The following is a 23,823-nucleotide window of genomic DNA, read 5'->3' as shown; positions in this document are numbered from 1 at the left end:
CCAATCTTCACGTCATTGTCTCCCTGACACACTGCCACTCCAAACACAAGCACCTCTCTCGTTTCTGTTTTCTTCCCAGACCATGATACTTCTATTGCATTCTAATAAAAAGCCTATCAGCTCTGGTTGTTGTCCAATGAGAAAGAGCCTATGTGGGAGACCGTATTAATACAAACCGTCTCTACTTAGAGCCTCCCCATCTACTTCCCACTGTACTTGAGCCTACATTCTCTCTCTCTCTCTCTCCCTCACACACACACATGCACATACACAAACTCACTCATAAACACATTCTCACACACATGCGCACACACACAAACTCTCACTCATACACACACTCTCACACACATACACAAACTCTCTCACTCATACGCTCTCTCTCTCTCTCTCTCTCTCTCACACACACACACACACACACACACACGAGGGACGTCTATAACAGAAACTGAAACCTAAGCTAGAGTTAGTACAGTGGGTAAGGTGCTTGCTTGCCTTGCATGTGGTTAACCTGGGTTCAATTATTGGCACCTCATATGGTCTCCCAAGCCCTGCCAGGAGTGATTCCTAAGTGCAGAGCTGGCAGTAAACCCTGAGCACTGTGGACCAACAAACAAACAAACAAACAAAGGAACCGAAATCTATGTATCACCAATCACAGTCATCTATGCTACTGCAAACAAGGTTATACCTTTCTTTAGCTATAACCCATTAATTTCCTTGCCTCTCTTCCTCTTCTCTCTAAAGGCTTTCTCCTAGCTCCTGACACTTTCCACTAGGTGCTACTCCATTGAAACTGACTGTTTTTTTTAAAAAGAAGTCAATTTATTTTGTTTATTTATTTATTTTCTTTTTTGGGTTATTCCTGGCTTTGCACTCAGGAATTACTCCTGGCGGTGCTTAGGGGACCATAAGGGATGCTGGGGATCGAACCCGGGTTGGCCACATGCAAGGCAAACACCCTACCCGCTGTGCTATTGCTCCAGCCCCGAAACTGGCTTTTGATCAAGATTTTTCTTTCTTTTGTTTTGGGTCTCCAATGGAGACGTTACTGGGCCCGCTCGAGCAAATCGACGATCAACGGGAGGGCCTTTACCTTTACCTTTACCTTGTTTTGGGTTACACCTGATGGTGTTCAGGGTTTACTCCTGGTATCATATATGTTGTCAGGGATCAAACTCGGGTTGGCTATATGCAAGGCAAGTGCCATATTTTCATACCCTCTCATGCACACTCACAAAGACACACTCTCACGCACTCATATTCTCTCACACACAATCACATTGGACATGAGAACTCAGAACCAGCCATGTGACTTGCTCGGAGCTAAGGTATAGTTACAGTGCCACATTTAAGCAGAGACCTCAAAAAGACCCAGGGGTCTGTTCGCCTCACACTGGGAGCTGGAGCACTGTGTCCAAGAAGGGGGAGTAGATCTGCTAGTCATCCCCTTAATTCTTGGGGTTCTCATGCTCTCTAACGGGGGGACTCTGTATTAAATGTCTGTCACCTGACTTTTGGTCACAGTCTGGTGTGATAGCTCTGTTCCAGCTGTCCTGCTTCTCTAGGGCCCTGGCTTAGAATTAGACTCCTATAACTTCTCCCTTTTCTTGGGAGGTGGATTTGGGTAGCACCCAGAGGTGCTCCAGGCCCACTACTAGCTCTGTGTTCAGTGGTCACTCCTGGTGGTGTTGGGGGAACATATGTGGTGGTGGGAATGAAACCAGGACTGGCCATGTGCAAGCAAGTGCCCTACCTGCTGTCTCTCTTTCGGACCCATGGCCACTTCTTCCAGAGCAGAGATCAGAGTTCATGTAAAAGGGATGAATGGGCTAAACTGCAATGACCACAGTGCTGCAAAGTGCACATAATCATATAAAATTATTTTTATTAAAATAGAAAAGTTTTCCTGTATATTGCATTGAAGACATTTATAGAAAAAAGCAATTGCAACAAATATGCTACATCAGCACTGAGATATTTTGAAAGCTTTAAGTGCCCATTTTTAAACAACATTTTGGTATAATAAGCATATCCTTATATATTTTAGAGGATACATATAATACTGAAAAACATACTTCATGTAAAATCTAAGTTTAGGTGCACACCAACAAGAAGTATTACATTGAATAGCTTATATCAGACTGTAAAACACATTCAAAGTTTTCAATTTCTTAGACAACATGCAAACTTTTAACACTTATTGACAATTTTAAATATATAAGCCACAATTCTTTATAATTCCATATAAAAAAAGAAAGTTGGACAGAACACCTATCTACACTGTGCATATCACAAAAAAGCAAACGTGTCTTCATGAACAGAATGGGCTGGGTTAACAAACATGATTGTCATTTTACAAATATGGCTATTCACCTTCTTCATAATAAAATAGAAAATCATGTATTATTTACATGAACTACTAATTATTTCACTTTTTGGCAATTAAAATAGCAGCAATTGGTTTAAAGTTTGATGTTCAAAAACTCGACATTTAACTTGATGAATACCCAAGAGTCCAGTCCTGGTGAAATTCAGAATGTGAAATGCAAGAAGCTTTGACATGCTGTGACTTCTCACAAAAAGTTGCACACACTCGAGTAACTGCTGGGACTATCAGTTACAATCCGTGAGGTTGGGAGGATCAGTGGCTGCTGCTCAGCACAACAGATGGGTCCCTCGCTCACCTTTCTGGACACTAACTGATGACTGACTTACACTGTGAAGAAGCGTCCTCTTTATCCCCTACCCTAGAGGGGGAGTCTCCCCTTGAACTCTAGTTTCTAGGTAATTAATCGCCCATGAGTGAAAACAAACACACCTGGGCACCTTCATATTGTAAAAGAACTTTGCGATGAAGTTTCTGGGACATGAAGCCCACAGAAAAGTGAGCTACTTTTCTTAAAAAAAGTGATCTTGCATCCATGATGGTGAGTCGGTTTGCGAGTGTTGGGGTCATAATCATGAGCAAATGACGAATTGCTAAGGCAGGGGTCCACCAGAAGGAGACACTATCTTCCCATCCGTATTCCGAAGGATGCATTTCAACATGTGCATAAGCCAAATCAGCTTACTAATCTTGGCAGGTGAAATAATACTGTGTGGTGAACAGAGGTGACAAGTGCTGGTACTTGGTCATTATTCAACTGCAAAGCAGCAGTGCTGGAGGTCGGTCACAAGGTGAAAGGGAGACTGAGGCATGGTTGCACTTTTTACTGGCCCTCAGTTCTGTGTCCAGAGCCAGAGCCAGGTGAGGCCCAGGGTGAGGAGGAAAGAGAGAGAGAGGCAGTGGGGGGTGGTCCTGGTGCTCGCTGAGGGCACGCTGCTGGATACCTGGACCTGGGAAATGATGAGGGCAGACAGAGGGACGTGGGAGGTCAGAGTGGGGCTGTCAGAGTTGATCAGGGATTCGATCTTCTCGGCTTCTTTATTGCAGGCCTCGATCTGGGAGAGAAAAGTTCGGTTTTGAATACAAAACCTTGGGACCAGTGAGAAGGTCAAATCAGACAAAGTCCACATGGGTTTTGTAATTTGCTATGTTAAGAAAGCAGCAGTGGGAGTCAAAGCAGAAAAGAAAGGAGCCAACGGGTCAGCTGTCTCCTCTACAAGCCTGTTTCCCATTTACCCAGTCTTTCTTTGGCGGGGGAGGCGGGGGGAGCCACTGCCTGTGGTACTAGCATGGGCTGTTGGTCAACACTAGGGCCCGAGGATGTGGTGTTGTTTGGGATCTGTGGTGCTGAGACCACCAGGGTCACCCCAATGGGGCTTAACTCAGACCCGGTGAGGGTGCATGCAAGGCTCTAACCCCTATACCATCTCCCTGGCCCTTAGACATTATCTTTACATGGTTATACCCAGTCATGGAAAATACATTTCTTTCCTCCCTTCCTCCTTTCCTGTTCTTGGATCACACCCAACTGTGCTCAGGGGCTGTTCCCGGCTCTGTGCTCAGGAGTGATCTCTGATCCCTGGCAGTGCTCGGGGGACCCTATGTGGTGGCAGAGGTAGAATTGTGCCTGGCCCTGGGTTCAATACCCTGCAACAGGGAGAATATATTATTCACTCAATCAAATTGCTTTCATCCTCATGTTTAAATTTGCATTGAAAACATCTTCTCCAAAATAAAAAATACTTAATAAGATATCTTCTCCAGGGCTGAAAATATAGGAGGGAAGATACTTGCCTTGGATGAGGCTGACCCCAATTCTTTTTTTTTTTGGCATGGGGGTCACACCCAGTGATGCTCAGGGGTTACTCCTGGCTCTGCACTTAGGAATCACTTCTGGCATTGCTCAGGGGACTGTATGGAATGACCGGGAACAAACCTGGATCGGCTGCATGCAAGGCAAACACCTTCCCTGCTGTACTGTTGCTCGGGTCCCTGATCCCAATTCTATCTCTGCCACCATGAGCTCAGGCCTGTGCTCTACTCCGGAGCCACATCTCACCGTGGCAGGTCACAGACGCCAGTCTTCACCATTCTATTCAAGCCCTCACAATACTGACACAGAAACTGGACCTTACTTGAGTGAGGCTCATGTCAAGATTGTGGAGAAAAGCCAGGTCACAAGCCCAGCGCCAGGGGCCTCTTCCCAGTGGTATTCCCAAGAGCCCAGTGTGGACACGCCTGGCCACCACCTGGCCTGTGCTGGGTGCTGCCCTCCTGGGCGGGAGCTTCTCTTCCTAGCCTGAGTGTCAGCATCGACCTCTCCCTTTTCTCCTGTCCTATCCCTCAGATGTGCTGCCAAATGGATCCCCTGCCTCAGCAACCTACAGGTGCCCACCTGGAATAGTGCCCCTCAGAGCCCTCTCCTGATTGGGCTCCCAACACCGCATTACCCGCTGGGCTGCCCTCCCTTTGGCCCAGGTGTGCACCCCTCCACCCCAGAGTGACCGGCTGGCTGGGCAATGGGGACTGAGCCCCACCTGCAAGGCTTTGGGGTGATGATCGACGGGAACGATCAGGACTACTATCTCAGACTCGATGCTGAAGTAGCCGAACACATCGCACTGTGGGACAGACACGTGCATGCGGATTTTCTGCAGTATTTCCAGGATGGTTATTGGACTTTTGCTCGTTACCTAGAAAAATAAAAACATCTGTTACTGGAAACAAATTTTTTTTTTTTTTGCTTTTTTGGGTCACACCCAGCAATGCTCAGGGGTTATTCCTGGCTCTTCACTCAGGAATCACTCTTGGTGGTGCTTGGCAGACTACATGGGATGCCAGGAATTGAACCCAGTCGCCTGTGTGCAAGGAAGACGCCCTACCCGTTACACTATCACTCTGGCCCCCCAGAAACAAATTCTTTTAAGACTGCTCTAGTTGCCTTTCTACCCTACTAAGGAGACACGCGAGACCCCGAGTGTGCGCCCAGCCCCTCTCATCTCCAGCACCCATTCCCTGAGCTCTCAGAGCTTTGGTGTCAAGGTGAACACTCTTTCCAGATGCGTTTTTTGAAAAAGTAATTGTTTTGAGTTGAGGCCATAGAAAAATAGTGTATTAGCCTGAAGCTGTGAATAAAATATCAAATCCTCAAGGTCCTGGGCTGGGTTGATCCTACTTTTAAATAGCAGTGGTTCTTCTCTCACTTGTTTACCAAACTTAGTTCCTATGTCAGACACTGTATTGTGTACCTTGAATCTGTGAGACCAGTGAATCTGTGAAGAGGAACTTATCACTATTTTACAGAAGATTGATAATATTTAGCAAGTTTTACTGACTTGCTGAAGCAAATTGCTGGCCTTTGACTGGATCTGAGGAACATGTCATTACATACTGCTTAGTTATTACTTTCTACTGTTTCAAGTCAGAAATAAGAAAAATAAGAACCAGTTGTTCCTCCAGAGTAATAAATAAGTAATAAATAAGTGGAATAAATATTTGGAAATAAAAACAATAGTCTTTCTATCCCCCATGACATGGGGAATAACTGGCGGGGGAAGAGAGAGAGAGACAGAGAGAGAGAGAGGGAGAGGAGAGGAGAGGAGAGGAGAGGAGAGAGAGGAGAGAGAGACAGAGAGGGAGGGAGGGAGGGAGAGGAGAGGGAGAATGGGGGGGAACTGGAGCACATGCTTTTCCTGTGGGGGGAGGCCTAGACTCAGTCCCAGCACTGCATGGCCCCGAGCCCTCTTAAGTGTGGTCCCCAAACAAAGCAGAATGGATGGGGCAAAACCTTCTAGGAAGTGGTGGCAGCATTTCTTCAGCACCATTTCTAGAGCCTCATTAGTGGGCCAGAAGGCACTTTTTTGGGGAGTGGGGCTTGGGCACCACGTGGTGCTGCTCAGGGCTACTCCTGGCTGTGTTCCTGGGACCATGTGATGCTGGGGATGGATCTGGGGTCGGCCACGAGCAAGCCAAGTGCCTTCCCCCATCTTATCTCTCAGGTTCCGACAGTAGGTGATTTTAAAGCCAGGCACAGGCTGTCTGTAATGGCTGAGCCGGTCATTCCACAGCCGGGGTGCAGGGGTGTGGGGGAAGATGCGGAGCCCAGGGTGGAAGGAGGAACACCTGGGTCCAAGTCTAGTTGTACTGGATACGCAGTACAGGACACGGCTACGCGATGTGCCTCGAGCAAGCTGTGTTCCCGCAAATTTCCTTCTTCACTATAGACGGGGTCTCCATGGTAGGATTACTAAGGGGTCTGTGATGAGCATTCTTCCAACAGCATCTGCCCTGTGAAGTGCACTCACCTTAGCAATAGTGTCCAGTTTTTCTCTGTCAAATAAAACTCGCAACATCCCAGCACACAACGGGCAACAAGCACCTGTGTGACAGAAACCATTCTTGGGGTTCATGAGTTGGAAATAGGAGCGTGAGACACAACCACCCACGATGCTAGGACAAGTGCAGGCCCCCTGCCTGAGGACCCAGCCCCACCCCAACCCCAGCACAACTTCAGCCCTTTCTGGCCTGCTTTTCCTTCCCTGCCCCTTTCCTGGAGGCAGCAGGGGTGTCTGTCGGTCAGGACAGAGCAAGTTACATGGGGCCTGGATTTGCCCCTTTTGGTGACTTGGGGTCTCAGTGGGCCCCCTGCTCCCCCTACATGGGGAGCCTCTCTGCAAACACTTGTTGGTGTTTTCCTGTTTGTAAAACAAGGCAGCAGTTATTTTAGGGATCCCAACAATTTGAATCTAATTGATTTATTTTTGGTTTGGGGACCACACATGATGATGTTCAGGAGTTACTCCTGGCTCGGCACTCAGGGATCACCCCTGAGAAGTCCTTGGTTGACATTTAGGATGCTGGGGATCAAATTCAGGTTGGCTCCATACAAGACAAGTGCCATACCTGCTGTACTATTACTACAGCCCAAATCCAATTTATTCTTTAGAATTATTTTAAACTTTTTTTTTAAAAAACAGTAACAAAATATCAGAAGGTGGTGGTCGGGGGACATGGTTCAGGTTTGGGAAGTTGGTGTCTACAACACCCAACAAACACTGGGTGAATTTACTCCTGAGGTGTTCTATGCAGACCTGGGATAGAATCTCTTTTGTCCCTTCTGTGAACTGAAGGGTCTGAGATTGTCCTGTCAGTGGTTTACCAAATGGTTCCATTGTAGCTGTGTCAGCAGAACAGAATTTCCTTGATGACATGCAACAAAAACATTTTACGCGAAATGCTAAGTTAGATCTATGGTTCTCTTCTGTTGCTTAAGATCTCAAATGTTTCTGTTCATCAAAAACGGTCTCATTGATTCACTCACGACTGATTCTTTGTCCATTACCTTTATAACAAGCAAACCTTAAGCTTTTGAATAACCATACTTTTAGTGATTAAATATTGCATACTTGGTGTTTTATACATTGGTGTTCGATGTACTGATCTGCCTGAAAAAATTTTGCCACATGGTTTTAGGATCACCTATTGTGGTGCCTAGCAAGATCATTAGGATGAGACCTTGGACACTGCCCTGCAAGCAGGAAGCAGAACCAGGACTCCACTTTGAACTAAGTGGGCAAGCTGAAGCTTGAGTCTGGTTGGTCTGGAAAGGGTTAACAAGCCATCCTACATTTGCTTGTCATATATTAACTCCCAGCAGCACAAGAAAACAACTCTCCTGATTATCTCACTCCAGGTGTGAGGAGATGTGATCTATGGAGGTGCAGAGTCTTCACGCTGGACCTTGCATACCTCCCTGGAGATTGCAGCCATTTGCTTCGTGGACATGGCAGGACAATGTATTCTTTGGTGTCCTTGTGAGATATGTTTAGTCTGTGCCCCACTATTCCTTTGTTAATGATTTTTTTCTGCCTTAGAGAGATTTACGATAAGAAAGCAAATAAAAAGAGACTGCAAAAGCTGCTCTTGACTGACAAGCCTAGGAAGAGCTGCAGTCCTCCGTGCTTCTGCATTCCACTCGCTTGGCTTGCCTCTGCATCTCTGACTGATCACTTGATCCAGAAACAACACCTGGCGCCCGAACGCCTGGGTCCGAAGGTAAGTACGGAGTATGAGGGGAACCGGGCAAGTTAATGTTGCACCGGGCCTGCATATTTTCCCGGTAGCCGGAGCTGGCAACCAACAGTTATGGGCAATTCACCGTTGTAAGAGGATGCATATCTTGACCTTCTAAATTCTCTGACAAGGGCAGCTGGTCTGCCATTGAAGGAACAGGTCATGTGGCACCTCCTCGAGAGGGTCCACAAGTATTGCTACTGGTTCGAGCCGAGAAGCAGAGATCAGTTTCACCTACAGTTAAGGAAAAAGGTAGGAAAAGAGTTGCGTCGTGTGCATCAGAAAGGGGACTTGATCCCTACAGATGAACAGGGAATGTATGGTGTAATTACCACAGCCCTGACTCCTTTTCAGCCCGACTCTGAGTCAGAGGAGGCTCCTCAGCACCAGCCTGGTTGTCTGCTTCCCCCTCCAGCACCTCCTATTCTTCTCCCTTCCAGTCCTCCCGCTTTTGAAACGGAGCCATCTGCTCCCGCAATTGGGGGAGAACATAAAGCAATCGCCTTTAAATTTCTTTCTATGCTTAAGCAAGCTATGGTGTCACTGCCAATTATATGCTGGTCCTTCTTGAAAATTTTACTGAGGCCAATACCTTGCTCCCGATTGATTGGCAGACCATTGCTAAAGTGGTGTTGGAAAATCTGCAATATGTACAATTTAAATCTGGTGGGAAGAGGAGGCCGAAAAGTTTGCTAAAAGAACCCATTCCCTCCCCCCCACCCCCCACAGCAATTGATACTACTATCAATAGTATAATTGTAGGGTTACAGGGGCTGGAGCAATAGCACAGTGGGAAGGGCATTTGCCTTGCACGCAGCCAACCTGGGTTTGATTCCCAGCATCCCATATGGTCCCCTGAGCACCGCCAGGAGTAATTCCTGAGTGCAGAGCCAGAATAACCCCTGTGCATCGCCAGGTCTGACCAAAAAGGAAAAAAAAATAGTAGGGTTACAGGTACTGGTAATTGGGTTCATGTGAACGAACAGATTTGCTTGTCGAATGAAACCTTAGAGGTCATTAATAAGACTTGTCTGAAAGCCTGGCGGTATCTAGAGACTTCAACAAAATGCTCCATGCCCTTCCCTATAGTTCTTCAAGAAGCCAGTGAGCCTTATACTGACTTCACTGCTAGACTTCAGGACTCCCTCGAGAAAGCTGTAACTGATGAAAGCCTTAGGGAAATGCGTATGTCAAGGTTGGCAGTAGAAAACGCTACAATGGACTGCCGAAAAGCTATTCAAGCTTCTAAGGTAAGGATGACTTTATCAGAGCATGTAGGGAAGTGGACAAACTGGCAGGCTACTGAATGTAACCTGCCCACACGGCAGAGTCTCGCAAACTCCCTGTGGCGTACCCAATATGCCAAATACCAGTAACAATGATGGGTCTCATTCTCCTAACCATGAAAGAGCCTTGAATGTGGCACTTTTTAAAAAATTCTCAGGGCTAGGATGAAGGAGACGTTACTGGGGCCTGCTCGAGGCAATCGACAAACAACAGGATGGTCGTGATCGTAGGGAAGTGGGAACCACTACACACCAGGCTCGAATAATATCAGCTGTTTTATTTTTTAATTTTTTTTGCTTTTTGGGTCACACCCGGCGATACACAGGGGTGACTCCTGGTTCTGCACTCAGGAATCATCCCTGGTGGTGCTCAGGGGACCATATGGGATGCTGGGAATCGAATCCAGGTCGGCTGCGTGCAAGGCAAACGCCCTACCCGCTGTGCTATTGCTCCAGCCCTAGCATCAGCTGTTTTAAAACAGGCCGCTCAAACAAGATATTAGGGTTGTGGGGCAATTGGCCACTTTAAACCTGACTGTACAAAATCCAAGGGGAGAAACAGAAAAGAGCTGCCTGACCCATGCCAGAGATGTGGAAAAGGAGGACATTGGACTAATGAGTGCTATTCAAAAAGGGACAAATTTGGTAATCTCCTGGAGAAGCTGGGAAACAGGGGGAAGGACCCAACTTGGGGCCCTACCAACAATACGGGAAATTAAACACTGAACCAACAAAAAACGTTGGGATATCCCCCCTCGCCCTTAGTGGTCTTAATTGAGAAACAAGGAAATTCAAGTGAATAATTGTCCTACACTGACCTCATGTGGGAAACTGAGGGAAGTGCAGCTGCTGATATTCTAGCAGTGCAAGATTTGTTTTTAATGCCTAACAATATATATAAAATACCAACCAATGTTTATGGTGCCCTTCCAAAAGGCACTGTGGGAATGGTTCTGGGAAGGAGCAGCATGACATGCCAAGGCGTCAATGTTAAGAGGGGGGTGATTGACAGTGACTTTGTGAAAGAGATCATGCTTGCAGTCACCAAACTGAAACAAAGATTTTTAAAGGGGAATGGATTGCCCAATTGCTTATGCTCCCCTGTATTCAGGGAAAGAGCAGTACCAAAAAGAGAGAAGGTAACTTTGGGAGTACCAATGGCAAGGTATTTTGGGAACAACTGATTACAGATAAAATACCTACCATGATTGCAACGTGTGAAGAGGGGACAAAATTAGAGGGCATGCTAGATTCTGGAGCAGATGTGACCATTATAGCTTCTCATTACTGGCCAGTAAAATGGAGAAAGGGCTCCACAGATGCAAGCTTTTCAGGGTCTGGGTGTCATCAATACGGGAAATTAAACTTACAACAGAGTGTTAAAGCTCTGAAATGTACAGACCCAGATGGAGACACTGTAACCATCCAACCTTATAATGCCCCCATTGCTGTTACATTATGGGAAAGGGACATGCAACAGAAGATGAAGATAAAAATGACTAAGGTTACAACTGATGAACAGGACTCAATCTATCGCACTTTTAGTTGGGGCCTCTGCTTGTGAAACCAAAAGTCCTACAGCTCTCCCAATAGCATGGAAATAGATTGAACCTGTCTGGGTTGAGCAATGGCCCTTGAAACAAGAAAATCTTGAAACCTTACAGGAATTAATTTGAAAACAATTGGATTTAGGGCATATTGTCCCCATCTCTAGTCCTTGGAATTTCCCGGTGTTCGTTATCAAGAAAAAGACAGGAAAATGGAGAATGCTGACTGATTTAAGGAAAGTTAATGAATGCATGGAGCCTATAGGGCCTTTACAACCAGGGTTTCCAAATTTAGCCCTAATACCCAAACAATGGAATATCATTATCACGGTCACGGTCCTCCCGTTGTTCATCGATTTGCTCGAGCAGGCCCAGTAACACCTCCATTGTGAGACTTGTTGTTACTGTGTTTGGCATATTGAATATGTCATGGGGAGCTTGCCAGGCTTTGCTGTGCGGGTGACGTACTCTCGGTAGCTTGCCGGGCTCTCTGAGAGGGGCAGAGGAATCGAACTTGGGTCGGTCATGTTGGCTGTGTGCAAGGCAAATGCCCTACCGCTGTGCTATTGCTCGGGAAAATAAGGAATTTACCCCTCCAGCACCATTCAAGCAAGGCTTCCCTACACAGACTCACCTGTGGAAAACTGGCTCTGCCCTGAGTGCTCTTGCCTCATTGCAAGGTAATCTTAGGAAAAACAGTATTTTGAAATGCTATATTTTAGAAAAAAATCTGACCTGTAATGTCATGGCCTGTTGTGCCTCTCCCGTATGTGGTCTTGAAAGGAAAAATTAACTGGGATAGACAAGAAGGTATTATTTCTTACAAACAATGCTCCATGTATACTTGTGTTGACTCATCTGCAAGGCTCCTAGAAGGAGAGAGTTTATATTTTCCCAGGGTCCGAATAGGTGTCTGGATGCCAGTGACTCTTCATCGACATTGGGAGGAGAGTCTGAGAATGGGGGCGCTTTTCCAGCGGCTCACCCATCTCTCCCAATGGACCAAGAGGCTCCTAGGCCTGCTCATTGCCGTGATCATGAAACTCATCACAGTGACAGCAATGGCAACAGGAACGGTGTTGAAGCAAGAAACCCAGACTGCATAATTCATTCAGATATGGCATGAAAATGCCCAAAAACTGTGGACTGCTCAAAGACAAATTGACTCTGAGATACAGGCTGAATTAGCTGATGTTACACAAACTGTTCATCACTGGGAGACCAGTTGTCTCTGCTGACAAATGTGAAAAATAAGCTATCTGAAATATTAGAACTACAAAATAAAATTTGTAGCACACATTCAAAGATCACCTGCCTAATCTGGGATCTCCAGAAATATGGCAAGGGATCTCCAGTGGTTTAATCTCTCTTCACCCCATTATTAGCATCAAGGGATTGGTTGGAGGACCTGTGGGAATGGGCATTTTGCTGCTGATATTAGTGGTCCTTGTGCCTTATTTTCTATTACAGCTTCCAGAAATATAAGATTGAAGAGTCAACAGAAACAGGCAGCCCAGGTTGTGATGATGATGATGGCCAAGATCCATTATAAACAAAAAGGGGGACGGGGGACGTGCTGGTGCCTAGCCAGATCATTAGGACTAGTCCTCGGATGCTACCCTGCAAGCAGGAAGCAGAACCAGGACCCCACGTTGAAATAAGTTGGCAAGCTGAAGCTTGTGAGTCTGATTGATCTGGAAAGGGTTAACAGGTCTTCCTACATCTGTTTTGGTCATATATTAACTCCTGACAGCCCTCCTAAACAGCCCTCCAGCTTGTTCCAGACCCCAGGTGTGAGGAGGTCATGACCTATGGAGGTGCAGAGCCTGCACACTTGGACATTGCATTTCTTCCTGGAAATAGGAGTCATTTGCTATTTCATGGACACGGCAGGACAATGCATGCTTTGGTGTCCTTGTGAGATATGTTTAGTCTGTGCCCCAACATTCTTTTGTTAATGATTTTTTCTGCTTTGCTGAATTCTCTGGAGAGGTTTACGATAGGAAAGCAAATAAAAACAGCCTCCAACAGCTGCTCTTGGCTGACAAGCCTGGGGAGAGCTATGGTCCTCCATGTTTCTGCATTCCGCTTTCTTGGCTTGCCTCTGCACCTCCGACTGATCACTCGATCAAGACACAACAACCACAGAACCAGATGAAGTCCAAGGCAATTTAGAGCTTGTTTGTTGGTTTTCAGGCTTAGTAAGGCAAGTGCCTTAACCCCTGTATTATCTCTCTGGGTCGATCCACAGTCTTTTAAGGTTGACCCAGAGCATGCAGTGGGTAGAGTTTGGAGTTTTTAAAAAATGCCAACTCCTGGGCCTTGTCCCTTCTCCCCAGTGGCCACCCTCTGGAGGGGCATCAGCACATCCTTCCTGTCCCCGCCCTGCCCAGCACCCACCCAGGTGCAGCCTACCTGGTGGGATGACGGGCTTGCAGTCGGCCGCTGAGAGCGCCGGGCACTTCACGGCAGCGCACTCAGCCACGGAGCTGTGCTCCGACAGGACCCCCACAGCCTGGCACGGCCCGTAGTAGTCGACGGCCACCCGGTCTGAGTAGGCCGCGCACACGCTGGAGTACGTCTCCCCGTTGTGCCCGCAGACGGGTTCTGTGGCTCTGCAGAAGGGCTGAGGGCGAACAAGTCACATTTATCCTGGAGATCTCCATGACACACCTTTCTTCACCAGCAGTACCGAGGAGGTATCCCTGTCCTCAGGAAGGTAAAGAGACGGGGACAGAAGAAGACAGGGATCTACTCCATTGCACCGCTCTGAGCAGGGCTCACCGGGCTCATTGCTGCAGACAATACATGGACCCCAGGGGAACAGGAGACATTGCTTTTGACTACTTCTCTGAGACTAAGGTGCTCGTCCCATGAAGCACAAACCCTCTCTGCCCCTCCAGACTAGGTACTTCAGAAGAGTCTGTTGGAAAAAAAACAAGCCCAAACTTCACGCAGCAGTGAAAATGAAGGCCTGAGCATTTCAAAGTGGGCTCTGGCTAGGTAGCGAGGGGAGCAGGGAGAGCTCAGCAGGCAGAGTGAACGACTCTGTCAGGTCGGTGTGGAGTGTGAGAGAGAAATAAGGCCAGGACGAGGGCTTGGTGGGAAGGGAAGACAGGGGGTTCAGAAAAGCAGGCACTGATTGACGCTACTGGAATCTAAGCCCAGGAAGATTTTCCTGACAAGGGAGTAAGACAAAATCATGGTACAGAGCAGAGTGAGACATAATCAAGGCACAGACAGGAGTGAGACAGAGTCTTGGCACAGGCCAGGGAATAAGAGGTGACCATGGCCAGAGCTGGCTGACTGTGGTGGCAGATGCTGGGATGTCTCCAGGAAGAAGGCCATCATCAGTGGAGCATGTGGGAAGCCTTGGTGGGGCTGTCTTTGGAGCTATTTTTTGATACTAATTCAGATTTCATAACCCTCGAAGGTTGAAATGAGCCAGAAAGAAAGGGATAGACGTAGAAAGACTGCACTCATCTGGGGAATAAAGTAACAGAATGATAGTTGAACACCCAAGAATAATTGATATAAGTACCAGGAGGTCTGCTCCAGGGCTTGGAAGCTGGCCTCACATGTTGGGGGGGAGGGGGGAAGGAAGGCAGCTCAGATAGAGAAGGGAACAGCAAGTAAAGGATGTTTGGAGGACTCGCTCCGATGCGAGATGCGTGCTGAAAGTAGACTGTAGACCGAACACAATGGACACTCAAAACCTCTATTGCAAACTACAATACCCTAAGGGAAAGAGTGAGCAAAAGGGAATGTCCTGCCACAGAGGCGGGGGGTGGGGTGGGAGGGAATGGGGTGTGGGAGTGGGAGGGCTACTAGGATCATTGGCGGTGGAGAATGGGCACTGGTGGAGGGATGGGTATTTGATTACTGTATAACTGAAACCCAAGCACGAAAGTTTGCAAGTCTACAACTGTACCTCATAGTGTTTCACTAATAAAAAAAAAAAAGAAAGAAAGATAACTGAAGACGAGCGTCTCAGAGGAATTTTCACCTACTTTCTGTTCTGCGGGCAGGACTCTGGTGGGAAGATAAAACATGGGGGGAGAGTGGGAAAGGAACGCTTTTTGGTTGACTGGACTCCCATCTTTCCCTTCCAACCTGCTGACTAGTGAGGGTGCACAGGGCTACAGGGAGTGAAGTGGTGCTGACTTTTGTAGGGGGTTTGGTTCCACACTTGCTCCTCCAGAGCGGGCTCAGAAGCCTGATGTTGGTGCACAGGTACGCACAAGAGAACCCTCTAGAGGCAGGAGGCCCAGCCGGTCATGGGAAGGCTTCAGACTAAGTCCTCTATATGGGACAAAATTCACAAAAGAGTCTTGTTTGCTCATGCATATTCATCTATAGAAGACCATAACCCGGGGCTGGAGTGATATCACAGTGGGTAGGGCATTTGCCTTCCACGCGGCCAACCCGGGTTCGATTCCCAGAATCCCATATGGTCCCCTGAGCACTCCCAGGAATAATTCCTGAGTGCATGAGCCAGGAGTAACCCCTGTGCATCACCAGGTGTGACCCAAAAAGCAAAAAAAACCCCCCCAAAACCCCAAAAAACCAAAAACTCAAAAAACCATAACCTGATTCTGTGCTTGGTGCTTGATGGCCCTGGGCTGGCCAGCCAAACCACATTACCTGGCAGGGGCCTTTGTATAGGAGACTTTTCCCTCTCTGGTACAAAGTGCAGAGGTTGTTGTGTTCCACGTGGTTCGTATCGCAAACAGGATCTCGGACCTGGTCGCAGGTGAGCTGTCTTGGCAAACACTCATACTGGCTACACCCGAACTTCTCGAAAGTTGTCAGGCAGACCTGTGGTTTGGGTATGCATCTGAAAAACACGATTGCTCCATCATCCCCCTTCTCGTATCTGCTGGCAGGAGGCTGTGGAAGATGCAGGGGATGTGAGGCAGGAGGGCAGGAGGGGCCTGAGTGCGAGGCCCCTGGAAAGGCACTAGCTCAGATGGGCCATATTTGAATCTTGATGATGACAAAGTGCTAACTCATATCTGGGATTTGTGCACAACAGTAAGATTTACTTGCCCTAACTAATAAAAGCCCCTCTTTTAGTCCAAGTGTTTAAAAACCATCTAAAAATATTATTTTAAAGGGCTAGAACACATACCTTGCATGGATGAGGCCCTGGATTTCATCTCTGGCACTGAGTGCCACCCCAAGGCATCACTGGGAGTAGCTCTGGTGACACCTAGCACTCTGGGCCCAAGCCCCGAACCATCTGGACTGGTTGGCTGAGTGTTACCAGGAGTGGCCCCTGGAACTTCTGAGCACTAGCATGGGTGGCACAAACAAACTGATCCCCAAAAGCCAAATCCATTTTTTGTCCTGTTCTATATTTATGTCCTATTTATGTCCTTGGCCAGTTATTTTTCTAGTAGGATATATATTTACATACATATCATTATATCAATGTGTTTATATAAATATATATAATATAGGGCTGGAGTGATAGTTCAGCGGGTAGGGCGTTTGCCTTGCATGAGGCTGACTTGGGTTTAATTCCTCCATCCCTCTCAGAGAGTCTGGCAAGCTACCGAGAGTATCCCGCCCACACGGCAGAGCCTGGCAAGCTCCCCATAGCATATTCAATATGCCAAAAACAGTAACAAGTCTCACAATGGAGACATTATTGGTGTCTGCTCGAGCAAATTGATGTACAACAGGAGGAGAGTGCTACAGTGCAGTGCTATATGATGTAGGCTTTAAATATAATATATAGAGGTTTCTGGGCCACATTCATGGTGTTCAGAGGCTATTCCTGGCTTTGTGTTTAGGAGTGACTCCTGGCGGTGCTTGGCAGACCACATGTGGTGCTGAGGATCAAACTGAAATAAACAGCATGCAAGGCAAACACCTCATGTTATTTATTTTTTTTAGCACAGTGGTAGGGCGTTTGCCTTGCACGCAGCCAACATGGCTGACCCGAGTTCGATTCCTCCTCCCCTCTCAGAGAGCCCGGCAAGCTACCGAGAGTATCTCGCCTGCAAGGCAGAACCTGGCAAGCTCCCCGTGACGTATTCGATATGCCAGACACAGTAACAACAAAGTCTCCAATGGAGACGTTACTGGGCCCACTCGAGCAAATCAACGAATAACGGGAGGGCCTTTACCTTTACCTAACAAAAAAAATTCTTTTTTTAACTTCTGAGTCACACCCAGTGGCGCTCAGGGCTTACTCTTGATTCTGCACTCAGGGATCACTCCAGGTAGACTCATACAGGATGCCGGGGATTGAGCATGGGTTGGCAGCATGCAAGGCAAGTTCCCTAGGCAAGTTCCCTACCCACTGTACCATCTCTCCTCTCCCTGCTCCCTATCATTTAAATGTACGGAAACTTGACTTCTTTCCATAGGAACTTTTGAGGATTTTCCTTTATGGCATAAGCTTTGCCAGATGGGTGAACAATTCTTTTCACTTTTAAATTCATAAAAAACTCTTCCTTCCCTCCATACCATACCAGGATTTCTAGGAAGCAGAAGCAACTGCTCATTCACTATCACATCTCTTGTGAGGAAAGGGCTGTAGGCCTGGAGGTGTTCTGCTCTGTAAAAACCCCAGTCCCAGGAATCTGAAGTCTCAGGGGGTCAGCAGGACACTTGTCCAGAGGCCACCATGTACAGCTGACCTGTCTTCACCATCTCATCTCACTGAGTCTTGGTCAACCTAGACACTAAGCTTGTGAGGAAAGTGTAGGAACCTCTAGACTAGCCTTTCCCAAAATGGGGTTAGACCATGCCATGGTCTTTTTTCCCCCCCCCATCAGAGGCCCTGGAATGGTCCTGGGTGTAATAATAGCCTCGGTGCAAATGTAGGGTGCTTTCGTTTTGTTCACTCAATGAAGAAAGATTTCCAGAGGGCCATGGAGTGATTCCCCACCCCCACTCCCCCCAAAAAGGGAGGAAGTAGGCCAAATAAGCTTGGAAATTTCAAATAGTACTTTAGTGGCATTTCTAGAGATTTCCTATTTTCAACTCCTACAATGGAGCTAGACAGGTCTAAGAAAATTTCCCATTACTGTCAGAACTGTGGAGCTAAGTGTAAGAATACACCCATTTCTCTCATGCCATCTGCTTCCCCTCCTGGTCTCACACTGAGCTTCAGTCTACAGATGTGCCACTGATCCCGGAATAGACCAGCTCCTCGGTGCCAGCAGCCAAGAGTTCTGGCTACTGTCACTCTCTGCCTCCTGAGCACCAGTCTTCCTGCGCTCTCCTTCAGAGCGGAGGGGGGCATGTTCTCCCAGACCTCTCTTAGTCTGAGGCCGTTGCTCTGGGCCACCCAAGCAGCTTTATGTGGCTTCTATCCCACCAGGACCCAAACGCTTCAGGCAAAGGCCTTCTGAATTCATCTTTGTATTTTCATTGTCTGATTTCAAGGAGATGATGGGCAAGGGCTGGTCTATGGCTGGAAAAGATACAGTATAATTGGCCTACCTTTGGTTTTTGGGGCAGGGGTTAGGATTACATGGATCCTTTGAGATGCATGAGCCAAATTCAAACTGATGGTCCTGGAGGCCCACGCAGCGAGCGATGCAGGCGCTGGGGTAGGTGCGTCCGTTCTGCCCGCACACGGGCACAAACTGATCTGCACAGTTACAGGGCAGGCCTGAAGAGAGAGCAAACAAGCAAAACAATGGGCACCGGCCTTGCCGCAACCCTCCTCCGCCAGGGCTCCATCACACACACAATCACACAGAAATCTCAGGGTAACAAGGACGTGTGAACTGTCTCACACGCACAGAGGCATATTTTCAGGGTGAGCAAGGCTCTTAAAGGCCATCATCCGTAGGATGACTTTCCTTTATATCATTAATGATCAGCTAGTCGAGGGTCTTTAGACCTGGATTCCAGAGGCAGAAGGTCCTGTAAATTACGTCCCAGGTGGGAATGTTTCTCCCAAGCTCATACATAAAATCTAGTACTCAGATGTCTGAAGTTTGGTTTTAGGGAATTTCCAGAACTTAAAGCGTTAACGTGAAGAAACAGGACAAAAATGAAAGTTGTAAACACCTCACCTAGGTTCATTCAGCTCTCTTTTCTTGAGAAGGGCAGAGGGAATCAAGAAGATAGCACAGGAAATTGTAGTAACATAGAAAAATCAAGACATGAATTTTTACAAACATCTCCAAGTCATGTGTAGACTGGACTTTATCTGAGTCCTAAAGATGTGGCAAAATATCTATGAGTCTGTTCATTAAATAGTCATGAACTTATTAATCCTAGGACATGAAAAAAGAATATTAGAATACTGAAAATTTTTATTTGTATAGGACACAGGGTCTGTAAAAGGTTAGTTACAGAGTTTATCCTCCAAAAACATTTAGATGTAAGTGGGAAAAAACTTAAATATTTAAAAAGTATTTCTATGAAAATATGTATTTTTTTTCTTTTGGGGGGCTTTTTGGATCACATCTAATGGTGCTTGAGGGTTATTCCTGGCTCTGTGCTTAGGGGACCATTTGTGGCGCTGGGGATTGAACCAGCTGCACGTAAGGAAAGTGCCCCATCGGCTGTACTGTTGTCTGGCCCCTCTTCTGTGTAAATTTCTAGCTTAAGCTTTATCCCTGTATGGTTCTGTGGTGTTCTTAAGCAGAATGAATCATCCAAGGGCAGGCAGCAATGATGACAATGAGAAGGGCACAGTGAAGGCCACTATTCATTACAGTGGAGAGAGGATGGGGTGGATTTAGTCCTGTTTCTACTTCCCCATCAGTCTTCCAGTCACTTCTTGATCTTTTTATTCCCAATGGAGTAGAGCAGAGGTTCTCATACTTATATGGCCTACCATTTCCTTTTCAGAAAACAAAACAAGACTCACTTCTTGCTGTCCTGGAAATCTACTTTTTTAGGGGGTTGTTTTTAGGCACACCTGGCAAGTGCTCAGGGCTCTGTGCTTAGGGATCACTCCTGGGCAGGACTGGTGACCTATATGAGTTGCCCATGGGATGGAGTCCAGGTAGGGTACATGCACGGTGAGTCTCTCTGGTCCCGAAATCAACCTTCTTTCAGTGAACAGAGAACCTCAAAATTGCACTTGATTGTTCTAGCACTTCCCCCCCCACCTCCCCCCACACACTTTGGGCAAACTGAGCTGGTGACCCCTACCCTGTTCTTCTCCACCCACTCCACACGTGGTACTCTCTGTCTCTGGGAAAGGATGAGGTTGCCATGGCAGTAGGAAATGGGATGAGCAGAGGCCTGCTGCCTCTTCCCTCCAAACCAAGGCTGTTTTCAAACCCTGTACAGAACAGACACCAGCAAGTGCCAGAAGACTGTGCTGACGCTACTGGCAATTGCGGAGTCTGTGTAGAACAGCCCAGCTCATCTAGCTGTGCACAGCAGCCTGGAACATAGAGGTGTCAGGAAAATACTATTCTTGGATAGTACTGCTCGTGGGCGACTACATGAACCAGAAAGCTAAGGCAGGCCAAGACAGAAGACTGAGAGAAACATAGTAGCAGAAACAAATTTAGAAAACACATGGGCATTTTAGACCAGGATATAAGGCTCTGTGGGGCATTTTAGCAGGGAGAAAAATTCCAAAATCCCACTTAACTAAAAATATTCCTGACATAGGTCCTTTGCCTTCTGACTCATGAAATTCCAGAGCATCAGTACTGGAAGAGTGCTAAGTAGTTGTTTGGTCTAACTCCTTCCATCTGCAGAGGAAAGTACTATCCAGAGAGAAAGCTTTTACTCCAGGATGATGAATTTGGGTATATCTATTCATCCAGCGATGCTCAGGGATTACTCCTGGTGGTCTCAGGAGAACATACAGGGTGCTGGGGATGGAACTCCGGTCGGTCGTGTGCAAGCTGGTCTTTGATTAAGTAAATAAACTGAAAGCACCCCTCACTTACACTAGGCTATTATCACACCCAGGACCATCCTATCGCACCCTACCTGCTGTACTGTTGTGCCGGTCCTGATGAATTTATTTTACAGAGCAAACATACAGATAAGGTGAGAGCAGAAGCCACGGGCCTGCAGGGCAGGGGACACAGGGACAAGGTGTGTGGGATGCCCCGGAGCAGTACCTGTGAAGGTGCGCCGGTCGTCCTCTGAGCTGTGCTCGCTCAGGCACAGGCGCGTGGAGCACACCAGATTGCCGGCGAAACAAGAGCAGACGTTGCAGTCAATACTGAAGGATGCTCCGTGGCCTGGGCGGGGGGTGGGGTGGGGGGGGATGGAGAGGGAGAGGGGGAGAGGGAGAGAGAGGGAGAGAAGGAGAGGGGGAGAGAGGGAAAGAGAGCATGCAAATGATTTAATAGCGTAGAGCCAGAAAACTTGGACATTCTGGAAAGATGACCTCTGAACAATCTATTGACCTCCCTCCCTGTCCCTCCATGCCCCCAATATGCTGGTCTCACCAGACTAGTCCGAGTTTCTGACAGTATCTTTGGCTGCCTCTTCTGCCTTAAGGACTCCTCGGCTCCTTCTAGAACTTTCCTTCTTTCTATGACCAGCTGTAAGGCTTTGGATCAAAGGCTCCAGATAGCCCTTCATCCTTGAAGAGCATTTAATCTATTCTTTTGGCTTTTGGGCCACACCCAAAGGGCCTCAGTGTTCACTCCTGGCTAGGGCTCAGGGGACCATTTGTGGTACTGGGGATCTAACTGGTGTTGAACACGTGCGAGGCAAGCTTTAACCCCTGTATTGTTTCTCCGGCTCTGTCCTTTTTGCGGTTCAAATTCTCTCCGATCTTTTAAAAAGCATGATCTCAACTCCTCACTGCATTTTGGCTCTGTAAAAAACTAAAAGTGGTACTGAAATCTGTATAGGGGGTGGGGGTGGAGGGCATGTCTAAAAGTTGATTTTATTTATTAATTTTTTTTACAGATTAGAGGTCAAATACTGACATAAAACCATTGTTAAGGAGATAAGCTAAAGATTCTTAAAGGGGCCAGAGAGACAGTCCAGGGGTTAAAGTGCTTGCCATGCATGTGGTCCACCCTGGTTTGATACTGGAGCACTACCAGAAGTGATCCCTGAGTACAGAGCCAGGAAAACCCCCTGAGCACTCCAGGTGTGGTCAAAATGAATAATAATAAATAAATAAGCAAATTTTAGAAACTTCAGATTAAAACACAAGAAACAAATAAAACAGTTCAAAACTCACTTTTTCTCTTCCCTCCAACAATACAAGACTTCTGGAGGTCAATGCAGTGCATCTCCATACAGTTTTCTAAAAGCCCACTTTGTCCGCATGAGCAAATTTTGTAACAACCGACTTCCCCTGCAGATGAGGGCACCTGGATTAGTGTCCCTTGACGGACGATGAAATCAGAAGCTTCTCCCAACTTGCAACCTGGGCAAGAGAAAATTAGCAGAGAGATGAAAAGCTTGGAACGACCCCTGAGCACCAAGTGTGGCCCTAGAAAACCAAGGTTCCCCCTTTTTTTTTGTTAAGAACTCTATTAATCAACCTTCCACCACTTAGAGACTGACTGAACTGCAGCCTGGAGCTGCAAACCACTGCTCTACATTATTTTTCCCCCCTGCTTTTTGGGTCACACCTGGCTATGCGTAGGGATTACTCCTGGCTCTGCACTCAGGAATTGGGGAACCACATGGGATGCTGGGAATCGAACCCAGGTTGGCCACGTTCAAGGCAAACGCCCTACCCACTGTGCTATCACTCCAGCCCCTCTACATCATTATTAAAGTCAGACTGTGATGGGTGGTGAGAAATGCACAGTGGTGAAGGGGCGGGTGTTGGAACATTATATGACTGAAATCTAGTCGTGAAAACCTGGCAACTGTGTATCTTACTGGAATTCAATTAAAAAACATAAAAATAAATAAAGTCAGACTTTGGGTTAGTTTGCTAACCAAACTAAAAGCTGCATTTGTCTTTTTTCTGTCTGCTGGCTATTGGGAAAATGTTAGAAATATTAAAGTGCTCATTGAGAAAACAGACAACTATATAAAAAGTCCTTTAGGGGTTGGACTGGGTAGGCCTTGCACCTGGCAACCAGAGTTCAATCCCCCACCCCTACTCCCATATCCCATATGGTTCCCTGAGCACAAGCACTACCGCCAGGAATAATTCCTCAGTGCAGAGCCAGGAGGAATCCCTGAGCATCACAGGGTGTGACCCAAAAAATAAAAATAAAACAAAGCAAAAAGAAAGAAAAGGGTCCTTTGTAATCTGATTACAAAGCTGTTGAGGACTGTAAGGAAGGCCCCGAAGAACTATGTCCCTGCTCCTCCCTCAGCCACGCCCTCCTCCCTCTTACCTTGAACGCAGGAGTAGGGAAGACAGGGATCCCCAGTCAGGCACCCTCTCCGGTTCACCTCACAGAGCTCGTTAGCAGGGCAAGGGTTTGGGTTACAGGGGTGAGTCACCTCTTCCACAATGTTACCTAAGGTGCTTGGTCCTGAAAAAGCCAACAACAGATTGATTGATTTATTTACCTACGAGATGGTCAGACTTCTTTGTCAAGACCCTGAACGAATGGTTTGAAGCTCTTTGGGTTCCTGGAGTGAGCAGATGCCACTGGGCTAC

General features: G+C 47.2%; 1 protein-coding gene across 7 annotated transcripts in view; it reads right to left on the bottom strand.

Annotated features, from left to right (window-relative positions):
- Positions 1 to 1,868: 1,868 nt before the first annotated feature.
- RECK (reversion inducing cysteine rich protein with kazal motifs) overlaps positions 1,869 to 23,823 on the bottom strand; it is an 84,799-nt gene continuing 62,844 nt past the window's right edge. For all 7 annotated transcript variants that reach the window (XM_056117208.1, XM_056117210.1, XM_056117209.1 and 4 more), the window contains 9 exons: positions 23,555 to 23,695; positions 22,435 to 22,623; positions 21,353 to 21,475; positions 18,750 to 18,921; positions 15,936 to 16,128; positions 13,707 to 13,917; positions 6,691 to 6,764; positions 4,924 to 5,079; positions 1,869 to 3,441 (listed from right to left, as the gene is read on the bottom strand). In XM_056117208.1, the coding sequence (XP_055973183.1) occupies positions 3,220 to 3,441; positions 4,924 to 5,079; positions 6,691 to 6,764; positions 13,707 to 13,917; positions 15,936 to 16,128; positions 18,750 to 18,921; positions 21,353 to 21,475; positions 22,435 to 22,623; positions 23,555 to 23,695 (1,481 nt within the window). In that variant the 3' untranslated portion in view covers positions 1,869 to 3,219. The remainder of the gene's footprint in view (positions 3,442 to 4,923; positions 5,080 to 6,690; positions 6,765 to 13,706; positions 13,918 to 15,935; positions 16,129 to 18,749; positions 18,922 to 21,352; positions 21,476 to 22,434; positions 22,624 to 23,554; positions 23,696 to 23,823) is intronic.

This window comes from Sorex fumeus, unplaced genomic scaffold (genome assembly GCF_029834395.1).
Source record: "Sorex fumeus unplaced genomic scaffold, SorFum_2.1 ptg000034l, whole genome shotgun sequence".
In the NCBI taxonomy this organism is placed as follows: domain Eukaryota; kingdom Metazoa; phylum Chordata; class Mammalia; order Eulipotyphla; family Soricidae; genus Sorex; species Sorex fumeus.
This window is presented reverse-complemented; position numbering and strand designations above follow the sequence as displayed.